Source organism: Aptenodytes forsteri, unplaced genomic scaffold (assembly GCF_000699145.1).
Source record: "Aptenodytes forsteri isolate BGI_AS27 unplaced genomic scaffold, ASM69914v1 Scaffold66, whole genome shotgun sequence".
Classification (NCBI taxonomy): domain Eukaryota; kingdom Metazoa; phylum Chordata; class Aves; order Sphenisciformes; family Spheniscidae; genus Aptenodytes; species Aptenodytes forsteri.
Genome location: NW_008795131.1, coordinates 4,364,383 through 4,384,461, shown reverse-complemented (window position 1 = coordinate 4,384,461; position 20,079 = coordinate 4,364,383). Strand labels below are relative to the sequence as shown.

General features: G+C 44.8%; 2 protein-coding genes across 2 annotated transcripts in view; one reads left to right on the top strand and one right to left on the bottom strand.

Annotated features, from left to right (window-relative positions):
• SYNRG (synergin gamma) overlaps nt 1-8,989 on the top strand; it is a 38,559-nt gene extending 29,570 nt beyond the window's left edge. Inside the window, exons 16-22 of the mRNA XM_009278247.2 lie at nt 314-477; nt 1,217-1,270; nt 2,014-2,110; nt 2,397-2,545; nt 5,416-5,526; nt 5,980-6,015; nt 7,045-8,989. Of these exons, the coding sequence (XP_009276522.1) occupies nt 314-477; nt 1,217-1,270; nt 2,014-2,110; nt 2,397-2,545; nt 5,416-5,526; nt 5,980-6,015; nt 7,045-7,176 (743 nt within the window). The 3' untranslated portion in view covers nt 7,177-8,989. The remainder of the gene's footprint in view (nt 1-313; nt 478-1,216; nt 1,271-2,013; nt 2,111-2,396; nt 2,546-5,415; nt 5,527-5,979; nt 6,016-7,044) is intronic.
• Nucleotides 8,990-14,145: 5,156 nt separating this feature from the next.
• DUSP14 (dual specificity phosphatase 14) lies at nt 14,146-17,084 on the bottom strand. The gene is made up of 2 exons (XM_009278246.2): nt 16,991-17,084; nt 14,146-15,473 (listed from the first exon to the last, which is right to left on the bottom strand). The coding sequence occupies exon 2, from the start codon at nt 15,353-15,355 to the stop codon at nt 14,759-14,761; it is 597 nt and encodes a 198-aa protein (XP_009276521.1). The 5' UTR covers nt 15,356-15,473; nt 16,991-17,084; the 3' UTR covers nt 14,146-14,758.
• Nucleotides 17,085-20,079: the final 2,995 nt, after the last annotated feature.

Below are 20,079 nucleotides of genomic sequence, written 5' to 3'. Positions count from 1 at the left end.
ATCAAAGGCTAGTTTTTCTAACCAAATTATAAATTAGCCAATGGGGATTGTTCCAAAGGCTACTGGAAACAAGCTGAATCTTCTCATTGATTTGTGTTCCGTTTGGAGCAGGTCTCGTTCTAGAAGAAAAAAATTGTTGTGCCAAAAAATTGTAAGAATTGAGGAACTGGGGAAATTTGCACCAGTCACTGAGTAAATAGAAGGCTTTCTTCTTCTGGAGTAGTAGTGCGTCCCTTGCTACTACTTTATTCATTTTAAGTAGTCTGTGCCTTTATGAGTAAAAGACTAACTTGTTTATATCCTAACTTTTTAGGGTCTCATAAAAGGAGTTTAAGCCTAGGTGACCGAGAAATAAGTCGCTCTTCACCTTTACCAGTTTTGGAACAGCCATTTAGAGATCGTTCAAATACTCTAAGTGAGAAGCCTGCTTTGCCTGTCATCAGGGACAAATACAAAGACTTGACTGGGGAAGTTGAGGTAAGGAATTATCTGGAATACAAGTAAATTGGTGATGACTTTCATCAGTGTGATATCAAGGGTGTTCTGTATCCCAACTCTTTGGGACTTTAGCTATTGGAATTTAGGGTGTGATTCTAAGATGGCATCTGGGTAAGGTTAGATGTTTTGATTGGAAACTGCTCATAAAGGAGGTTTCTTCTTTCCTGTCTTTAAAGTCTTGTGAAGTGGGGAAAAAAATGCTGTTGTCTGAAAGTCAGTCAGAATCACTTGACCTTGCAGTCTAAGCTTGTAACTAGAAATTAGTTACGACTTAAATCTAATCCTAGCTTTGGCACTGAGACCACTGGCTTTGGGAAATGGCTTAACTTTTTTGGCTCTGTGGTAGTTATGTTTCTTGCTCATCTTGAGAATAGATGGTAAAAGGACTCAGGTTAAATTCTGCTAATCCCCATTTCTAGAACAGCAGACCTGTAATAAATGTGTCGGGGGTAGGTATGTGCAATGCAAACTTTTTACCCATTCATATATGTTCTTCCTTTTGAAACGAGTTCTAACTCCCAGAAATTAAATTCTAGAGTTCGGGTGCAAAGACAATATTTAAAGAATGGGGGAAAATTACGAACAGGTATGTTAAAAGTTTACATACCTAATCTGCAAATAGTCTCTTAAAATACCTGTCTACTGTATGTCTATGGTGATAGGAGAAAAGGAAATGTGTGTAGGAACAAGATTCAGACTGTCCTTTTCTTTCAAATAGGAAAGTGAGAGGTATGCATATGAATGGCAAAGATGCTTGGAGAGTGCCCTGCAAGTAAGTGTATAGTCTCCTCCGAAACCTTTTCCTCCTTCCTGTAGGTACCATCTCATTCAGCGTTTAAGACCATATAGGCATAGAAAGGGTGTGAATCAGCCCAAGCGGATTATAATTTTTAAACCAAAAGCTGTCACACAGCAGAAGTGTTACCTCCTCAGTTAAAGGTCCTATACTAATCTCCCTGTCATTTGTGATTAGTTTGGCTTTTGCCTAAATTTTCAGGTTAACGAGTTAATTTGGTGTTCCTGTTTTTGGGTGCCCAGTAAGGCATGTTGTTCGGGGCATTGATTCCAGCATCTGGCTCTTCAGCACTCCTTGAGAAACAGGCTTGTTTAATGTGCTGTGCGGAGGGGCCATTAATTTTCTGATAATGGGTGTCAGATGTTTCACAGCCAGATTAGTTTTCCTTAAAATTTCTCCTTTGCGTTTGAGTATTAGACAGCCAAAACTGTGAATGCTATTATTAAACTAGATAGCAATGCATGCATACTCTTAAAACTATTATTTTGGTAATGAAAATATTTGGGGGAATACATTAAGGTTTTAAATGTTCATACTTTCCCCCGATCTCCTTACAGTTACAGCATGAATATATAAAAACAGGTGATGGAGTGTTGCAATTATTTCTTATTTAATTTGCCTCCTTTTTTACATAGCAGTTTCTGTTGGGGACAATCGTGTTCGTAATAATTATTTTAAGGTAGATAACACCATCACTTTATGAAATTCATTTCCACCAGGTCATAAAGAAAGCAAATGATACCTTAAATGGAATAAGTAGTTCCTCCGTTTGCACTGAAGTTATCCAGTCTGCTCAAGGCATGGAATATTTACTAGGTATGTTTTAATTTACCATGTCTCTTACATTGAAAGTTCTCCTCTGAAAAACAGTAATATATGATCACTCTTTCCAAAATGGTATTATTTTTTCGCTTAATCTTTGCCTGCACCGAAATAATGAACCACTCTTCTGCTAAATAAATGTAACTACTACTTTGAAATAACCGTCCGCGACCACCTTTCGTGTGCCATGCCTATTTTGTGCTATTTCTGAGTTAAAGTTTCAGGAACCTGTGCTTGCAGTGAATTCTCTGCAATCCTCCACTGTGTTTTATATCAACAGGGGTTGTTGAAGTCTACAGGGTAACAAAGAGAGTTGAACTGGGTATCAAAGCAACTGCTGTTTGTAGTGAGAAACTCCAGCAGCTGCTGAAGGATATTGATAAAGTGTGGAACAACCTAATAAGCTTCATGTCACTTGCTGCTTTAACGGTAAGACCAAAAATAAGCTATGTCTTTACTAAAAGAAATGTCATAATTATATGTAAAGTGACTTCACGGGGTGTCCTGACTTTACAGTTTGTATTTTTCTCTTGCAAAATGGAAATGCACTTATTTGTGAAATCCAGTTTAAAGTTCTCTGTAAGAAAACTGTTATTTATGTACAAATGTGATGTTATCTTACTTAGTGTCTTAATGATTTAGATGATATCCTATGTGTCTGTGGACCTCTCCAATAAGGGAAATTTAGTAAAATTTAAATAAGCCATTTTATGGAGCCAGAATAATGTGGACATATCCTGTCTTTGTAATATCCCTGCAATTAGTTTTAATGCTCACAATACAGGAGCACACAATGTAGCAACACAGGAATAACTAAACTGTTTTCCTTTCTCTCTGCATTTGGAAATGCCTAAATTTGTTTTGGTTCCTGGTACAGACTAAATAGCTTTTCCTCCTCTGAATAGAACTGCCAGAAAAAGCTCAATTGCTCTGAGACAGTCTGGTAGGAGCCTGAGAGCTTTCTACATAACTGGGCGAGTGTTACAAGGAGAGATGGTGAGGGGCTGTCTGAGGGGTAGCCTTTAAGAGAAGGAGTGCCCCATGGGAAGGGTCTGCAAAGGAACTGGGAAAAAGAGGGGCACATTGGGGCCAGGTACAGAATACACACAATTAGCAGGCAAGAAAATCACCTTGCCATTAAATACCTTGCACTTTTTTGTGTATGTATGTTGCAGGAAACACAGTGTGCAAAATTACTTTCTTTAACCACGGTAAAACTCCTATTTTTAGGGAATCATCCGTCTGTAGGTGTTTGATATTGTCTTGCATAATGGATCCCTTCAACTCAGTATGTACCTAAGGAGTCTTTAACTCTTAGTTAGTATCAGTACATCGCATCAAGCATCAATAAGCAGATCATTACCACGGTTATGTTTTCACTGAGCATTTTAATTTGTGGCCTCCTTCTTGCAATGCTACTTTGGCCACTAAAGCTTTTTGCTCCCCAATAAACACTTGTTTATAAGTAAGGCCCAGACTACTTGGTTTCTGCTTGAAATAGCCATCTTCAGCTCACTCTCATTCCCTGCAAAACAGGTATTATAAATGATCAGTACCTTTTTACACGCCTTTTACACATTTTAAACCTCTCCAGTACAAACAGTGTGGCAAGCAGGTATTTTTGGTGATGTCCTGGTGCTGCACAGAGCCTGTCATAATGTGAAATTTATACTTTCAATATTTTACTGCTTGGCAGATGAAGTTAACAGACTGGGATTCATCTGTTTGAACTCTGGCATTGTTGATAGTAACAATCTAAAAAGCTATCAGGATCCTCTCCTGATTTAAGCAAGTGGATTAAAATGTAGTTCTTAAAGTGCTTTTCCTTGGAAGATTACAGGGATTACCTTAGAGTCCGAAGCTTGGCCACCTGTTCTCCGAGCCGCAGCGGCTCCTGGCTGGTAGCAGTCCAGCTAAATTTTAAACATACTAGGAGCTGCGAATAACGCCTGCTCATATACACACAGTACCTCTGAAGTTATCTAAGAGACAGGGACTCCTGACTTCTGTAGCTCTCAAAATTGTCCCTTTTTGTTTCTCCTCTTCACCCGTGTCACTGCAAGGTGTGGAACCATACCTTCTTCCCCTGGTGTTGCAGTCACGCATCCCAAATGATGCAGAAGTGCCAGTTAAGTAGAGAGAAATATTCTAGCTCAGAGGCATGTGCTTGGAAAGGTTAATTTTATCTTTTAAAGGATTTTGTTACAAGGTAATTTTATGCACAGCCTTGTGGTTTTTCACTGCAAATTACAGGATGACCTTCTCATTTGCTTCACTCATGCATTTGGTAAACAAATATTAGAGTGCCTTTATTAATTTGATTGATCTACTTAAAGATTAAAGGGTGTTTTTTTCAGGATTCCAATTATTCTCCAGCCATTCAGCAGGGGAGCGTGATCAGCATACCTAGAGTATGGATTAAGAGTACACGTGTTCCATGATCACACCATTTTTTTAAGCTTCTTGCATTTCTAGTCATTGTTTTTATTTGAACTACTGTCTTAAAGCAAAACTTCCACAGTTTTATACCATCCTTATGCAACGTTTTCAATTACCATTTATCTTGTGGCTGAAATGTAAGATTGTGTACTGGAAAAGTGACTATATTAATTTATTACTTATTCGCAGGCTTATTCTCCCATCCTTTGCCTCCCTTTAACCTGAGCTTGCGTATGGCTGGTGACCTTAATTCTTCTATGGTTTGGTTAACCTTAATATCCCATTTTGTACTGCTGTGCCATATTCTAGCTTCGGAAAAACCTTCAGAAAGAATAACAACTGCCCTTTTTTGATCAGGCAGTAATATGGAATTCAGGACAATAAACACTGATACAGACACCACTTCAAATACTAGTGAAAGCTGTGCTGGCCGGTGGCTGGTTTCCTTGCAGCTGCACAAATAGTTGTTGCATACCACTGTTTATCTTCGTCCAGTTCTTAATACGCTGCAGTTGAAATGTAGCAGCCGCCGCCTGGGCTCTTTCCTCAGAAGTTTCTTCCCCTTTTGATGTGGGAATGTGGAACTTAATTCTTTCTTTTTGTAGTCTAACCCTTTTTCAACAGCTTGAGTGTTACAAATTGATGCTGATGGAGATTGCATAGCAGGGTTGCAAATAGATACTAATGGTTTTGATTAAATCACGCATCAGTTTATGAGAAAATGTGATATGTCATCCCTGCCATGTTGCCGGTGTGATACCATGGCTCTCGGTAGCAACCAGATCGATAATTTTTATCATGATGTCTGAAACTTTTTCAGTCACTGAAAATGCCTAAATTTTGTTGTCTCGTTTCTTTAGCCAGATGAAAACTCACTGGATTTCTCTTCTTGTATGCTGCGTCCAGGGATTAAAAATGCCCAAGATCTCGCCTGTGGAGTGTGCCTCCTAAACGTGGATTCAAGAAGTAAAGTAAGTATAATGGCCTCTACTGTTAAATTCATCTTTAATTTACAGTTTGGACTTTCATTTAGGCCTTGGGTGTATTTAAAAAAATTTCATGGCTATAATTTGTAACTGGAAGTGGCAAAGGCAAAATCTGACCTATAGATGGGACTCAAATAGTCCATGTCCTGTATTCATTGGGCTTTGGGTATGACACAGATGTGGATAAAGGGTTGAGTTAAATTGTTCATAATGGGGAAGAAACTGGGATACTAAGACTTAAAAAGTATATATATTTTTAAAAAAAATAAAAATCTTTTAATGATTTTTCTTTATGAAATGCATCTCTGAGGATGACCAGGAGGGGACTATTGCAATTAGCAGAGCTGGGAGGGAATCCCAGGATATGTACAGAGTAATGCCAACCAATTAACATATATCGGCAATTTTGCTGACTTTTTGGTTTCAACGTTATTTCAGAAAGAAGAGAAACCTGTGGAAGAGCTTCCTAGAAAAGTATGAATCTGTAAAAAACATATTCTTTATAGAATCATTCTTAGTTGAGTGTGGAAGGCTGAACTGCTAACTGGCCTTCAGCTGTCATTCTCAATTGTACCAATCATGAATCCTTTTCTTCTAGTCATTTTTTGTGACCGTAACACGTGATCTGATCAACTAACATGCTCTAGAGCCTCCCCTTTGTCTTGTCTGCATGCTTGTATCTTGTGAATAGCTTTCTGGTTTTGTGCTACTTCTGTTGTGTGGTAGAAAATTCACTGCAGTGAGTTTCTGAATTTGTAGCTGCCTGCGTGTCTGTTGCAGAAGGGGGAAAACTGTAGGGGTTTTTTTGCTACAAATATTGACTTTTGGCTATATGTAGTAGGCAATGGCATTTTTAGAAATCTCTGCAGGAAATCCAGGGTGTGGGGAATAGGGTTAGAATATTTTTTTAAATAGGTAGCTGTGAAGCATTGGAAAGTATCTCCTAGCAACAAACATTGAGATGTTTTAAGCTTGTTCATGGCTTCACACACTCTTCAGAAGCTCCTATTGTAAAGCAGATACAACTAACAGAAGAAAGTAGATCAAATTCAACCTGAAATAACACTAATATCAAGAATTGCACCTGCCTAAATCACAGCAAAATTTGACACAGTGAAATAAATGCAGTAGCTACGTACTGGCTGGCAAAACAAGCATTTATCTTGCGTGGATACATAGCAGAAGTAGAAGATGCATGAAACAAGGTGAGTTAGTTGCCAGGTGTCAGATCAGACAGCATGCTAATCAGATGGCTCCCTTAATACAGGGTGTAACAGGCAAAGTATGCATCAGGTGTGGTGGTTGGAGGTTTTTTCCCACCTGCAAACACTTTGCAGACTAAAATAAAATTTTGTGTATTGGGTGGTCTGTTCAGAGCGAGAGGGCCCTACCATGCTGTGCCATTCGGGGGTGATACCTGTGCAGTACCCATTTTCCACTCTAGCTTCTAGATCCCGGAGTAGATGAGACTGTCACACTTTGTTTCAATTCTTGTTATTTTAGGCCTTTAATTCGGAAACGGATAACTTTAAGCTGGCGTATGGAGGGCACCAATACCATGCAAGCTGTGCAAATTTCTGGATCAACTGCGTGGAGCCAAAACCTCCAGGTCTCATTTTGCCAGACCTGCTCTGAAAGCAATTGCACTGAAGATGGAGTATCAGGTCTAATAATGCAGGACACTTGGGGTAAATGGTGTGATAGGGTAAGTGGAAAGGCTTGAGGTGTGGTCAGTGTTTGAAATGTTTCGGTTTGATTTTTGTACCGTAATGGGTTAAAGCCACTGTCACATACAAATTGCTCATGAAGAATCTCACTTGAAATGGCTGGGGTTTCAGAAACAGCCAGAAAAAAATGTAGTATGGCAAAAAATGCGGCATTTCAGTCTTTCTCAAGATGAAAGCGGGTTAGTCTTCGTAAAAAGCAGTCTGCTAACCAAGTGCATAAACCTCTGAGAGAGGCCAGTACCTAGCTTCCAAGAAAAACTGAAATGCTAGACTGATTTGCATGGAAGTGACCGCTTAAATACTTGAAGTACATATTTGCAAATAAATCTTTTCTTTAATGTTTTTGGTATATGGACCATGATGTTTTTCCTTAAATATTTGCTGCTATAATATTACAATGCATACAATGCATGAGTCACAGTAACTTTCAAGGCAAAATGAATTATTGACTTAGAAGGAATGAGACTGCGGAGAGCCATCGTATATTTATACTTCCACTGTTCTGTATTGCAATTATACTGTATTCATATGCATAACTGGTTAGTACTGGGGGATAAGGACTTGAAAAAATTGTTGAAATTTTCCCTATAATATCTGGATTCTTTAGTACAGGCAGCTGGATTTTAAAACTTGTAGTCTTTGCTACTCTGTTGTAAATATAGACAAACTCTTTCCTTGGACTTGTCCTGAACTACAGATATGATTTATATTTCACCTGACCCTTTGGTAACTGTGTGGCTGCATCACTGTCGAAAACTGGACTCCACTGATACAGCGTGTCTGCTCCTGTATATATATATATATATATAAAAAACCTTTTTTGTACGTTACTGTGCTTTTCTTGATGGGCTGCCCGTGTGCAACTTGTGCAGTCTAGTGCTACCTGTAGTAAGGTGTTTCTCTGACTCAGAGCTGGCAGCACGAGATGGCCCTTGGCTCCTGCTACAGGTGGGTGTGATTTAACACTGAAAGTTGCTCTTCTCAAGCAGGCTGTTTTTTGAGGCGGGCTGTTGCACACCTGCCGCTTCGTTGCTTATGGTAGGTACACCTATCTGGACAAAGGAGGTTGGTATAATAGGCTATCACAAAATGTTACTCATACATCTGAAGTACCTGATTCTCTCTTCAGATACAATATCCAGAGGAAGGTGCAATCAGCTTTAGTGCTAGTTACAGAATTTTAAACCTCGTGGGAGCTTCATGGCATTATTATAAGAGCCTTATCACTATACAGTCTTACTCAGTCTGCAGTGAACAAAGCGGGGTGTATATCCATCGGGTACAACTTGCTTCTTAATTCTTTGACTTAAGTTTCTCAGATCTCTAGAAAGTCTCCCTTCTCTCCAAAGATCTCAACAGCTTTTCCAAGTTAATCTTGCCTCCATTATGAGTAGCTGACATTGACCGGTGGTTATTTGCTGAAATAGAAATTACAGTGAGGAAAAATGATGCTTCATATTTAAAAAGGAAAAAAAAAAAAAGGCTTAGTTATACTGAACTATTATACCAAATGAAACAATCTTGGCTAATAAGAGTGCTAGGTGTCTGGCCCCTTATTGAGACAAATTAAAATAAATCTTCCTGCTGGCTGAAATTAGCTCATTCATAAAATAAGCAACTTGTGCCTCCCGTCGCAAGCTCAAGCTAATCAAGTGGCAGATTTTCAATAGTGTGACAGTGACCGCCTGCCTTCTGTTGCCCAGTAATTATCAAAAAAAGGGCAGTCACTCATTGCTTGCTCTCTATTTCATTTATTAGGTGTGAAATAGTTACAGCAGTCAGCACCATAGCTTTTGACCACATACATTGTTTTCCATCGTAATTAGGGGCTGCTGTACACGTCACCAGCGCAAGTGTTCCTATCGATGTTTGGGGTCTCCTCAGCACAGTGAGCCAGCGCTCGCTTTCGCATGCTGAATTACAGAAGCACTTAAGCATTGTCTGACTTTTCAAGCAAATGCCTCGTCTTGCTGCCAGCAAAGGGACTTCTCAAGTGGTTTTGAGTATCTGGCTGACGCAAAGGCTGTTGCTTATGAAATGCTATATTAGGAAAAGAGCGTTTATTGTTAGCGTGGGTTTCCACCACAGTTCCTGAACACTTTGCTAGATAGGATTTTTTTTTTTTCTAATTAAAAGAGAATGCCACAAATAAAAGAGGCCACAATGTGAAACTTAAAGCAACCGGTATTTCAAATACAGTCCCAGCTATATTGTCATAAAAGCATTTTTCAGTGATGTTTTTCTTGTACTTGTTAACGTACTCGTTAAGCAAGTAAGTTCCCTCTCTGAGATGTATCCAGCATGTCTTTTGGCCCATAAAAATAAGGAATCAACATTTACAATTATAATTGCAGCAGAGCTTACTGAAGTATGACACTACTGCTTGCTTGCTCCCTACAGAAGGGAAAGCAGCAGGCAATATTACTGCGTTTGTGGCAAGCAGAAAGCGTTCTGAACTGAACACCTTTACATCATGGGAATACTCCAAATGTTTTGCATGTAGATACCCTTGATAAAGGCATTGCACAATGAGGATCATCTCACTTACATATCTTAGTCATTAAAATGACTCACTGTTGCATTCAGCATCTTCTCAGATATTACATTGCCAGCCAAAGCCCAGTGTCCTTGCGATCTGTATCCAAGGTTACAGTATTTTCTACAGTGCATTGTAACAGACCACGTTCCCCGGCTTCCTTTGCATACAGGCTAATGGACACGCTGCCTTTTGCTTTGGTTGTGTTGAATTTTATAAATGTAACTCCTTTTTCTGCATGTATTCTTTCAGTAGAAAAAAAGTGAGAAACATGGTTGGTTTGTTTTTTTAATATATGTGTTCTCTCGCGCTGCCTTGGGGTTACCTATGGAAAGTGATTTTTCTATATATTTGTGTATACTTGGAATTTTAACAGATTATTCGCTTGGTTATTTATATATCACTTTGCCCGGTTGTATTCCTGATGCTTCTGTGCTGTCTTCGTGTGTTGCAGTTTCTCCTCGGTGGCAGGAGTGCTGGGGAGCAAACAGGCTGCTCCAGCCTATTTCCCCCCCCGTCCGTTGCCGTGTTTTGGTGTGGGTATCTCCCCAGGCTTGCTGACCCGCATTGGCTGTAGCCGCTCGGGGGTTGTTTGTGGCGTGGGAATTGTTATGTTCTGCATTTGACCGTTCGCTGACTTTTCCTCTCTGGCAGCAGCTTCTCTTCACCTGGGTTTGTTCTGAGCAGCTCCTTCCTTGAAAATCGTGCAGTGTATATGTGAAGCGATAGTGAAGTTCGACCTAAGGTTGAGAAGAAGCTCATGAAAACCCAAGGAATGCTCCGATTTCTAGTCAGCCACATGTCAGACTAATTAAACTTGAAACAAAACCTGCCTTTTCAATAAAAGCTGCTATTGTACAAACTACTTTTTCTGAAAGATTTTTTCACTTTCTGGGCCTGTATTTAATGCCAGTTCTCAATATTAAAATATAAATGTCGTGATTTTATGAAGAAAAGTGGTCAGAAAACTTCCCTTTATATTGTGACTTTTCTTTCTTCCCTCTGGGTGAATGTTATTTGTCTTCTAGAAGTGGTTTTGCGATTAGTAGTTGGAGCTGTTTTGGTTTGTGCTATGCTGGACTCAGCTGATATTTGAAATCCAATGAGAATAAGTGTTATTAATTGACTTTAGTACATTGTTTACTCCCTTAATTCTTGCAATGCTTTATAAATCCTTTGTTGACATTCAAACCTTGTTTTCAATAAAGAGCTCGTTTCATATCTGACCAACCTGTGAAGTGGCTTGTTCCAGGATGGAGCCAGAAAAAAATGTTGCTTTTGCTGCTTGCTGGTACCCAAAGGTTGTCATCTCTGGTAAGAGCTCCGCGGGCGCTGGCCTGGGGGGGCTCCTCCGTAGAAATACACGGGCGGGGTGAAATCTTCCTGTGACTTGGGAGAAGCCTTGAACGGTTGACAAAAAGGGCCTTAAACATAATGAAGCTGTGTAAGTGAAACCACCTTTGTGGCTAGTATTTGAAAGGTGTCTCGCCAAATAACATATAAAATATTCTGCAAGCGCTTAAGATACCGTCCATTTGGAAAAGCCTATGGGGAGCAGGAAGAATGATCTTCCCCTCCAATCCAGCTGGTGTGCTCACAGCAGTCCGGAGTTAAAACTGTGGCGCGCTCTCTTCTTTGGTTTCTACAGATTTGAGGATGCATGAAAAACTGGACTGGGGGGGGAACAGACACTCATGTAAACGATCTTCTCTTAGAATGCACACAACTTTTGCAAAGAAATACCTACAAGTATTAATACCATTGTACTTCTCCATAATATAATCTCTAATGGGTATTTCAGGTGAATTCTTTATTTCATAATGTGCTTTATTAGGCAATTACATTTTTTTATAGGTCTAACTTTCCTTTTTGTTTAGAAGTCAGTCTTGATGCTTTCTTGGCCGAACATTAGCATCTTCCCCTCCCCTAGGTACTAGGGCAGCGTGTGTATAAAGTATATATAATTACTCAAAATAGAGAAATTTTACCTTCCAGTTTTTATATAGAAAATACTATTAAATTATACATAGTCCATTTTTTAGGTGGTTTAATTTTGAAAGCAGATTTCAGTTTTTAGTATTTTTTCCCCTTTGAAATGTCATGCTTTCAGAATGTCTCCAGACTAATGATTAGTCTTGATCTTTAATCTCTATTCCTTTTCTTGCTTACCATTTCCCTAGTGCAGTTTAACTCATGATAAAAATAGTGATGAGTAGCGTGTATTTTTTAAAATGGATAGTCAGTCTCCTACGTCTGCTTGTTTGTCGCTGAAACCAGGGCCAAGAGACACAGCCGCGAAACCTGAACTGCACGCAGCTGATGGCAAAGCTCACTTTTATGTCAGGGGGCCAAAACGTCATTCTTGCTCATCTGCAAACGCAGGAGGAGACCTCCCTCTGCCAGCGCGGGACTGCGCTTTGTACTTGTGACACTGAAGGACACCGAGATCCAGGTGTTGATATTGTTGGGGAAAATGGTGTTGAAGTATTTTGGGTTTTTTTTATGTGCGGTTTTGTCTAAGTGCATCCTGGATAACGGATAAGAGAAGGGTTTGCAGGGGGAAGGGGCTATATGTAAGTGCACACAGGAAACGTCTTTTGGGCTTTGGGTGCCCTTGCAATGTTGAGGGATGGGCAGTAACTCTTTTCACAGCTGTGTCTCCATGCGCAGGTTTGGCATTAATGCCGTTTGTTGAACCTACGGCCAACCTCGTGACGTCCATGCCCATAGGGGTTCAGAGCGCTCTCACGTGCCCGTGTGCCTCCAAGACGCCCAGTAAGTGGCCTCGGGCCTAATTTAAAGTCTGTGAACTTCTACATAGTTCACAGACTTGACCCTGCTGGACCTCTACCTGGAGCCTAGAAATTACTGAGCGCCGTTTCCTTCCCCTGGTGAGTAACTTTTAAGCAAGTGGCATTTGCCCACTCTGGTAAAACTCTTGCCTCTGCAGCAAATTTGAAACCTGACTTCTGGGTCGGAGCTGATCAAAGCCTCCGTATCAAATTCCCTCTGATCTAGACTTTTATTCCAACCAGGTCTGGTTTTACTCCTGATCCAACTGAGGTTGAGGCCATTTGCACAATTTCATATCAGTGATAACTGTATTTCAGCCCTAGGGGCTTTTAGTCTGGGGAAACCAGAAACCTACTTGTGCTGCAGTCCTCACGCAGTGTGGTTCAGCTCGGAGAAGACCTTTAACCGTGTCTGCTGTTCCTTAAAACCGCAGCTGCTCAGCTACGACTTCGGAAGAGAAAAATTTTGAAATAGCCAAATTAATTGCCTGGCTTTTGTGATGAGGATCAGGAATTGCAGGACACCTGGATGGACTGTAAACTGCTTAGCCAAGTGACAGGAACAGATCGTGGTATTTTTCTCAAGACTGAGGTCCAGATTTGTTTGAAGTCACTGCTCAGTATTACACCATGTTCTCGCTGTTACTTGAGATACATTAGGACAGTTCTGAATAGGAAACCAACACATGTTCTTGTTTAATCTTTATTGATTTTTTTTTTTTTACAAGTATAGAATCTCATTTAAATCAGATAGCTATCTCGGCATCCAGCAATCTGCGTATTCCTCCTTCAGAGATGCAACAGAGGACACGAATGTCTCATCGAGGAATGGACTTGCCTTGCTCTCCTGGTGGTCCAGTTACGCTCCAACGAAACCAGTCCCTTCCCATCCGCAGGGAGGGGAGCGATGTCCAGGAGGCAGCGGCTACGCCACGGAAAGGCTTCTCCCAAGTCTCAGGTTGGAATCGTTCTCGTCTCACAGAGAACAAGGCAAAGCCTTCTCCGTAAAGCCATCCTTGTCCGGGAGGTTGAACAGATCGCCATTTTGTGCAGAATAATTCTAGAATGCAACATAACCTTGAGGACATAATGAAGTGATTTAGAAATGGGCTAAGGCAGATCACGACCATACTTAGAGCTAAGTAATCAAGCAGTTTTACCTACTTCCAATTTACTGGTTGATTGAATATTAGAAAACATGGCCCAGCCCCTTTGGAAGATGGCTATGCACACACAGTTTCCTAAACGTTTCTTTGGCTGTCCAGTGCGGGGAGGGTTAACCTCTCGCCTCTGTCTTGAGCCATGTTTGGACAAGATCTCTGTTTACTTTCCACCCACAAAAACCACCAGCATTTTTCAGTAGTGTAAGTGTATTCCAGGACTATTGCCCTGGCATGGAATGAGTGAAAAAGGATCTTGTATTTATTTGATTTGAATAATTCAAATTTTATTTTACTTGTGGCCGACACAGACTGACTTCACTCTTTTTTTTTTTTTTTTTTTTACTTTATTTCAGATTTATTTTACTTGTGGCCGACACAGACTGACTTCACTCTTTTTTTTTTTTTTTTTTGACTTTTAATACAGATTAAGAGCTGACTAAAGATCTCAAACACTATATACTGAGAGTCACTACAGATGTTAAAGAAAACACCAGCACTAGCACCACAACCCTGCACGCCTGCTTTCCTGGCTCTTGGAAAAACCTGCTGTCTTAGAGTAGGACCTCGCTCGTTCTGTGCTAGTGCCGCTCCCTAGCCACTACAGGATTTTGCAAGGAAGCAAACAAGCTATTAACGAAATATCCAGGCTACCGCACCACAAAGCGCACTTTGTTCATTAACTCTGCCAAATGCCTTTTAGGCCTTTCCTCATAGGATACTAATAAACTGACTAAAAAAGGGAGGGAGGCTTTATGAAAGGAATAAACTTATAAGGAGACCTCATTCTGCTAAATCAGAGAAATGCGGATGGGGGAATCCCTGTAGAGAGATGCTTTGAAGGGAATCGTTGGCCTTGCAGGTTAGTGAGGTGAGAATTAGTTGAGGTTCTGCTGTATGGTAAAGAACCAACGTTGGCTGTAGAAGGAGAAGGGAATGTCTCCAGTCTGGTCGACTCAAAACAGCGTGTCCCTTCTGTTGTGCTTCCTGTCTGCAGTCACATTAAATTCCCCAGTAAGGCATCAGGGGTCTCCTCTCGCTCTCATAAACGTCTGGGATGACGCCATACGGTGTCTGTACCATTTTAACCGTCGTCTTCCCAAAGAGCTTCCTCTCGTAGTCTATCAGTTGCCTCCAGAAGCCCACGTTGGGGCGTATAACGGGGCGTCTCGATTTGACCCAGTTGTATGCCTCAAAGAGGGACACCTTGTGGTATTTCATCAGGTAGGCGATGCAGAGGGTGGCCGACCTGCTCACGCCGGCGGCACAATGGACTAAGGTGGCCCCGTGCTTCCGCGCCACGCTGTTTATCTTGTCGGCAACGCTGTCGAAGTACAGGGAGATGGGGGCGTTGGGCATGTCAGCCAAAGGCACTTTCACGTATTCAAACTGGGGCCAGTTAAAATTGGGAATCTCGATGGTCGCATTGATTATGCAGGTGATTCCCCGGGAGAGGAGCAGGTGCCGGTTGGAGGCGACACTGCCCCGGCTCAGGTACAGCGAGGGGGTGATTTGGGCGATGCCCCCGAGGGCACTTTCGGAAAGCATTCGTGGAGCCATCAGAGTTCTCGGTAAGGAGTTGTGGCTTCTGGAGGTCATGGAGGATATTGACACTCACGCTTCCATTATGGGGAGAGATCCAACGGGATCTTCAGCCAAGGGAAGGATTGTCTGGCCTGGCGGTGCTAGGACAGCAAGAGCTTCCTCCGCTTAGTCACTGCAAAACACAAGCAACGCCACATGAGCGGGGCAGCTGTCCGATGAGACCACGTCTATGCAAGAGAACAGGAAAACCCAACTCACCCTGCTGTGGCCTGGACGACAACCTGCTGGCAAACCTCCGCGGGGTAAAGTGGTTCTGGGTTTGCGCAGTGCTTATTACCGTGGGGCCCCCAGGCATTGCCTGGACAGATATTAACAAAAAAGTCTCCCAGCCTAATTAGCTCCAATTACTTGTCAAGGGTTTGGGCAGCCTACCTGTGGGCCTGAACAGCATTTCACCCGGATTAGCACGTGGAAGATTAGCTACGCCTTTTCCATGCTCAAAAGCAGCAACTTCGCAACTGGCCAGAGTCCAAGGGGATGGTGAGAAACAGCTCACTGGGGCTGGATGCAGATGCCAGCAATTTAGATTACCCTGCCCTCTCCCCAATGCCACCCTTCTCCTTTTTTAGGTATATGAAAGGCCCCACCAAAGCACATAAACAGAGGAAAGTCGCTCATTAGAAAAGGCAGTGAGTCATGTCCATCCAGATCAGTAATCAGCTCTCATCTAGGCTGGGGAAGTGTGGAAAGAGTGACCTGGTTATGTCAGAAGATGAGAGTAAAACCGAAGCAGAGGCTGGGACAAGGGAGGCTCTTTTCCTGATGCTTTAATGACTGACTAATGCTTTGGAGAAAGACGTGTTCTGCAAAGGCTTGGGTTCGCCTGTGTGAGCCACGCATTCCCACCTACCTCTGCTGTGGTCCCCAGGAAGGACCCCCACTTTTATTTCCCCTTCTCCTTTAGGACTTCTCCGAAGCCAGTGGAGAAGCCACAAGCAAGGGGATGAGCCCCGAAGCATTAATAATTTGCAAGTCCCTTTTAGCCAGTCTCCAGCCAGAGATGCGCTGTGGGAGAGGCTCTGGTCAGTGCAGGCTGGGGAGCCCCTGCTCTGCCCAGGTACGTCTGAGCCCACCAAAGCGTCGCCGGGCTTCGCACGGAGAGGATCTGGGGGATGCTCAGCGCCTCGGGTGAGAGGGTGTCTGTCCCTCCAGCAGTTAACTCTCCGGGTCAGAGAGTCCTTGAAGGGCTGAGACACCCCGACTGTGGCTCCCCCGGCCCTGACACGACAGTGCAGCCATCTGTCTGCATCCCGCGCTCTGGGAAACACCGGCAGGTCTCAGCAGTATCTGGTAATGCTGCCAGCAGATTTTTGGCATGGCTTTGCGGTACGGTAACTTAATGAGCATAACACCGTCTCCTCTGTGGCTTGTTCCCTGCTGGCAGCTACTTGAGCAGCTCCTGCAACCACGGGCCCAAAGTGCCGGCGCTGCAAGAGTTCATGCCCTGACAAGAAGATTCTGGCTGCAGCTGTGAGCGCTCCGCTTCCCCTGCGGACACCCTCACCGCAGTGACCCAGCTGGAGCAGCAATGAAAGGCACGGTTTTTCAAAGGAATAAAGTCCATTGAGCAGGGGAAGTCCCTGCTCTCAAATAGCTGTTACGGACAACACAAAGGATTCGGGCACTTACGCTCAGTAACAAACTGTCCTGCTCCAAATCACCGACTGGCACACGGACGCCGTGGGCTGCTGAAGCTGGGATGTTTCATAGAGAGTGTCCAACGCTGCGCTGGGGAGAGAAGAGAGCATGGGGTTTACTGGGATCTGTGCTGGACCCAAACAGGATACCAGGCAGCCCCCTCCCCTGAGGTATGTTTAAGCCACCAATTTAGGTGTTGTCCAAGAACTAGGAAGGAGGACCACAGCTTCCCTGCCTGCTCCCCAGGGAGAGACAGAGGTCTCGGGAAGGCGCTTGCTGCCGACAGTGTACTGTCACCAATTGCTGCCAACACAGTATTCAAAATCACGTTAGGCCCAGAGGAATCTGAGGCTGGCACAAAAGTCATGACAAAAAAAAAAAAAACCAAACAGTTTAAAGTAATTAATTTGCTCTAACGTCTCCTTTAGCAGTCACCAAGACTCTTGCCTAGTCCCGGAGAGCTAGTGCGGGTCTGCGTTTCTTTTGATGGTGCCCAAAGCACACTCTCCTGGGAGACCCTCCGCAAGGGCTGTGCTACCTGGTCCTGCTCCCTGAGGCACTGCTGGAATTACAGGGGCAAACAGGAAGGGGCAGAGCTGGCGCCACGAGCCGCAGCATCCCGCTCCCGGAAAGTGGAGGATGGGGGCAGCATCCCCTTCTTTTATTTCTCCAGCCAGATCAGAAATAACACAAGTCCCCAGAGTGCAGGTGAAGCAGCTGCCTGCTGGGAAACGCTGCTGGACCACAGGAGAGTGAGAGTAACGCCTAACCCCAAAACAGCTCTGAGCAAGGCTGAACTTCTCTTGCCCTCCCTGCTTTCATGCAGCTCATCCGTCGGCCATCTCCGGCACAGCGGGGCTGACAGCAAGGGGCTGGCAGCTGCTCCATGCCCCCTCCCTGGGACAGGGGCATGTGGAGGGAGGGCCAGGGAAAGGATTCAGTTTCCCTGTGCATGGCCTTAAAATGATGAAGAAACCTGCACGCTGAGGTCCGGAGCGGGAGCGAGGGGGAAATGGGCCAGCTTAGCTTTGGAGCCAGGGTCAGAGAAGGGAGAGCTGCTGCGCCTGGTGGGTCTCGGTGCTTTGGGGACGATGGCTGGCTGGGAAAGCTTTGCACAGTGCTGCAGAGAGGCCCGTGCCGGCATGGCCCGTGGCGCAGGGCTGCTGGGAGGCAGGGTGGGCCAGGAGGCTCTGGCAGGCGCTGGGGAGCTGAGACAAGCCTGCCAGAGGCCAAACGACAAACCCAAACGGGATTTTTTAACGCTGTACCTCCTTTGAGGATGGCTGGGAAACGTTAGCAGAGGGTGACCTGCAAACGTGCTGCGGGATGGCAGGAGAGGCCGGTGGGTGCTGCCGTGGCACCTCGCCCTGCTTGCCTGCCAAGGGCCTGCTGGTGCCTCGGCACCTCTGGGAGCAGGGCAGCAGCATCCCTGCCTTGCTCCCACAGACCGGGGCACCCGAATTGCTGCCCCAGTGGGGCCCTGACGTGCTGCTTGGGGTTGAGCATGCTCACCTGCCCTGCCTGCCCCATGTCCATGCTGCTGCACCTGGGCTCCAGCTGCTCCCCATGGGACTCGGAGTGCTCCCTGGGGCATTTTGGGAAGGGCTTTGCTGCTTTCCATAAAGTGGTTCCTGTTTGCAGGCAGCAACTTATCCAGACATTTGCATGTGACAGGCTGGGCTCGCTCTGCAAACTCTGCCGCCGCCGGGCTGGCAGCAAACTGCCTGCGCACCACGTGCAGCCCGCTCCCAAGCAGCCACCCGAGACGGCATCGCATGGCGGCCAAGACGGACGGTCAGTCGGACGAGCGGCTTCCTGCTAGGGGACACACTGCTCCCCCGGGAAGAGAGGAGCAGCGCAAGGGAGGGGCCCGTCTGTCCCACCTCTGCTTGCTGTCAGCAGCAGCAGGGGAACGGGGCAGATTTTGGGGCCAGCTGGGAATGCAGGCAGGTGCCCGCAGTCCCGTGTCCCAGTCACACACCACTTCCCTGGGGCTCCAAATGGCCGACACCAGGCAGCACTGCCTCCGCTCGAACCAGAACAGCTCTCATCCAGAAAGAGTTAATGTTTTGGAGAGGAGTTCATTACATAAGCGAGAGATAAGGCTGCTGTGCTCCCTCAGACCAAATCCCTGGTAGCCGAGGATGCTGCTCGGCTGGCCGCGGCAGGAGCAGATGCTGGGGGAAAGGCGCTAAGGGATTGGGGCCGGTGCCAGCGGCCCTTCCCGTGTTTCACGGCTCTCGCAGCAGGAGCTGGCTGGCATGCCACCGACTGCGACATGCTGTCTCAGGCATGTGACAAAGCCGCGGTCCTCCTGCCCACACATACCAGGCTGAGCAGCTGCTGGCTTGCAGGGAGCCTGAAAATGAAAGGGGCCTCGTCTGCCTCCGATGGCAGAGGCTGCGTGCTGGGTGCAGCACCTTCAGCTGATGATTAGGAGCTACCCCCAGGCTCGCAGGTGTGAGTCTTTATCTGTCCCGATAGCTGCACCTTCTCATAACCCTCCTGCCTGGCCCCAGCCAGCTTCGGACAAAGGCTTGCCTGAAGTCTGCTGTTTCGCTCCCGTGAAACTCCATTTGCCTTTCTCAACACACCCTCTTTATCCTGCCGTGTCCCTGCTGTAATCCAACACTGTTGCTCTTCATGCAGTAGTTCCCGTCATTGTGCTGGGGCAGAGAGAGAGGAAAAGAGTGAAAAGCCTCGTCCCAGCCGTTGCTGTGAGCAAAAACAAGAGAAAAATAGCTGAAGATCAAATGAGGCACGCACACAGCCCAGCCCTGGCTGTGCCACCTGTGGTCCCTGCAAAGGACAGTGGCAGAACAGGCCAGCACAGGGGTAAACAGGCTCCTTGCACGGGCATGGGGAGAGGCGCTGGCTGCGGGTCCAGCTGTGCCTCATTCAGCCTCTGCACAGAGACGGGGAGAGCTGCACTGATACAGCCAGTTTGCACCATCTCATGTGGAAAAAAAAAAAACAAACCAAAAAAACCCCCAACCAGGTTGCACCAATCCATTGGAAAAAAAAAAAAAAACAAACCAAAAAAACCCCACATCTTTTCCCATTTGTTTGAGTTTCCCACC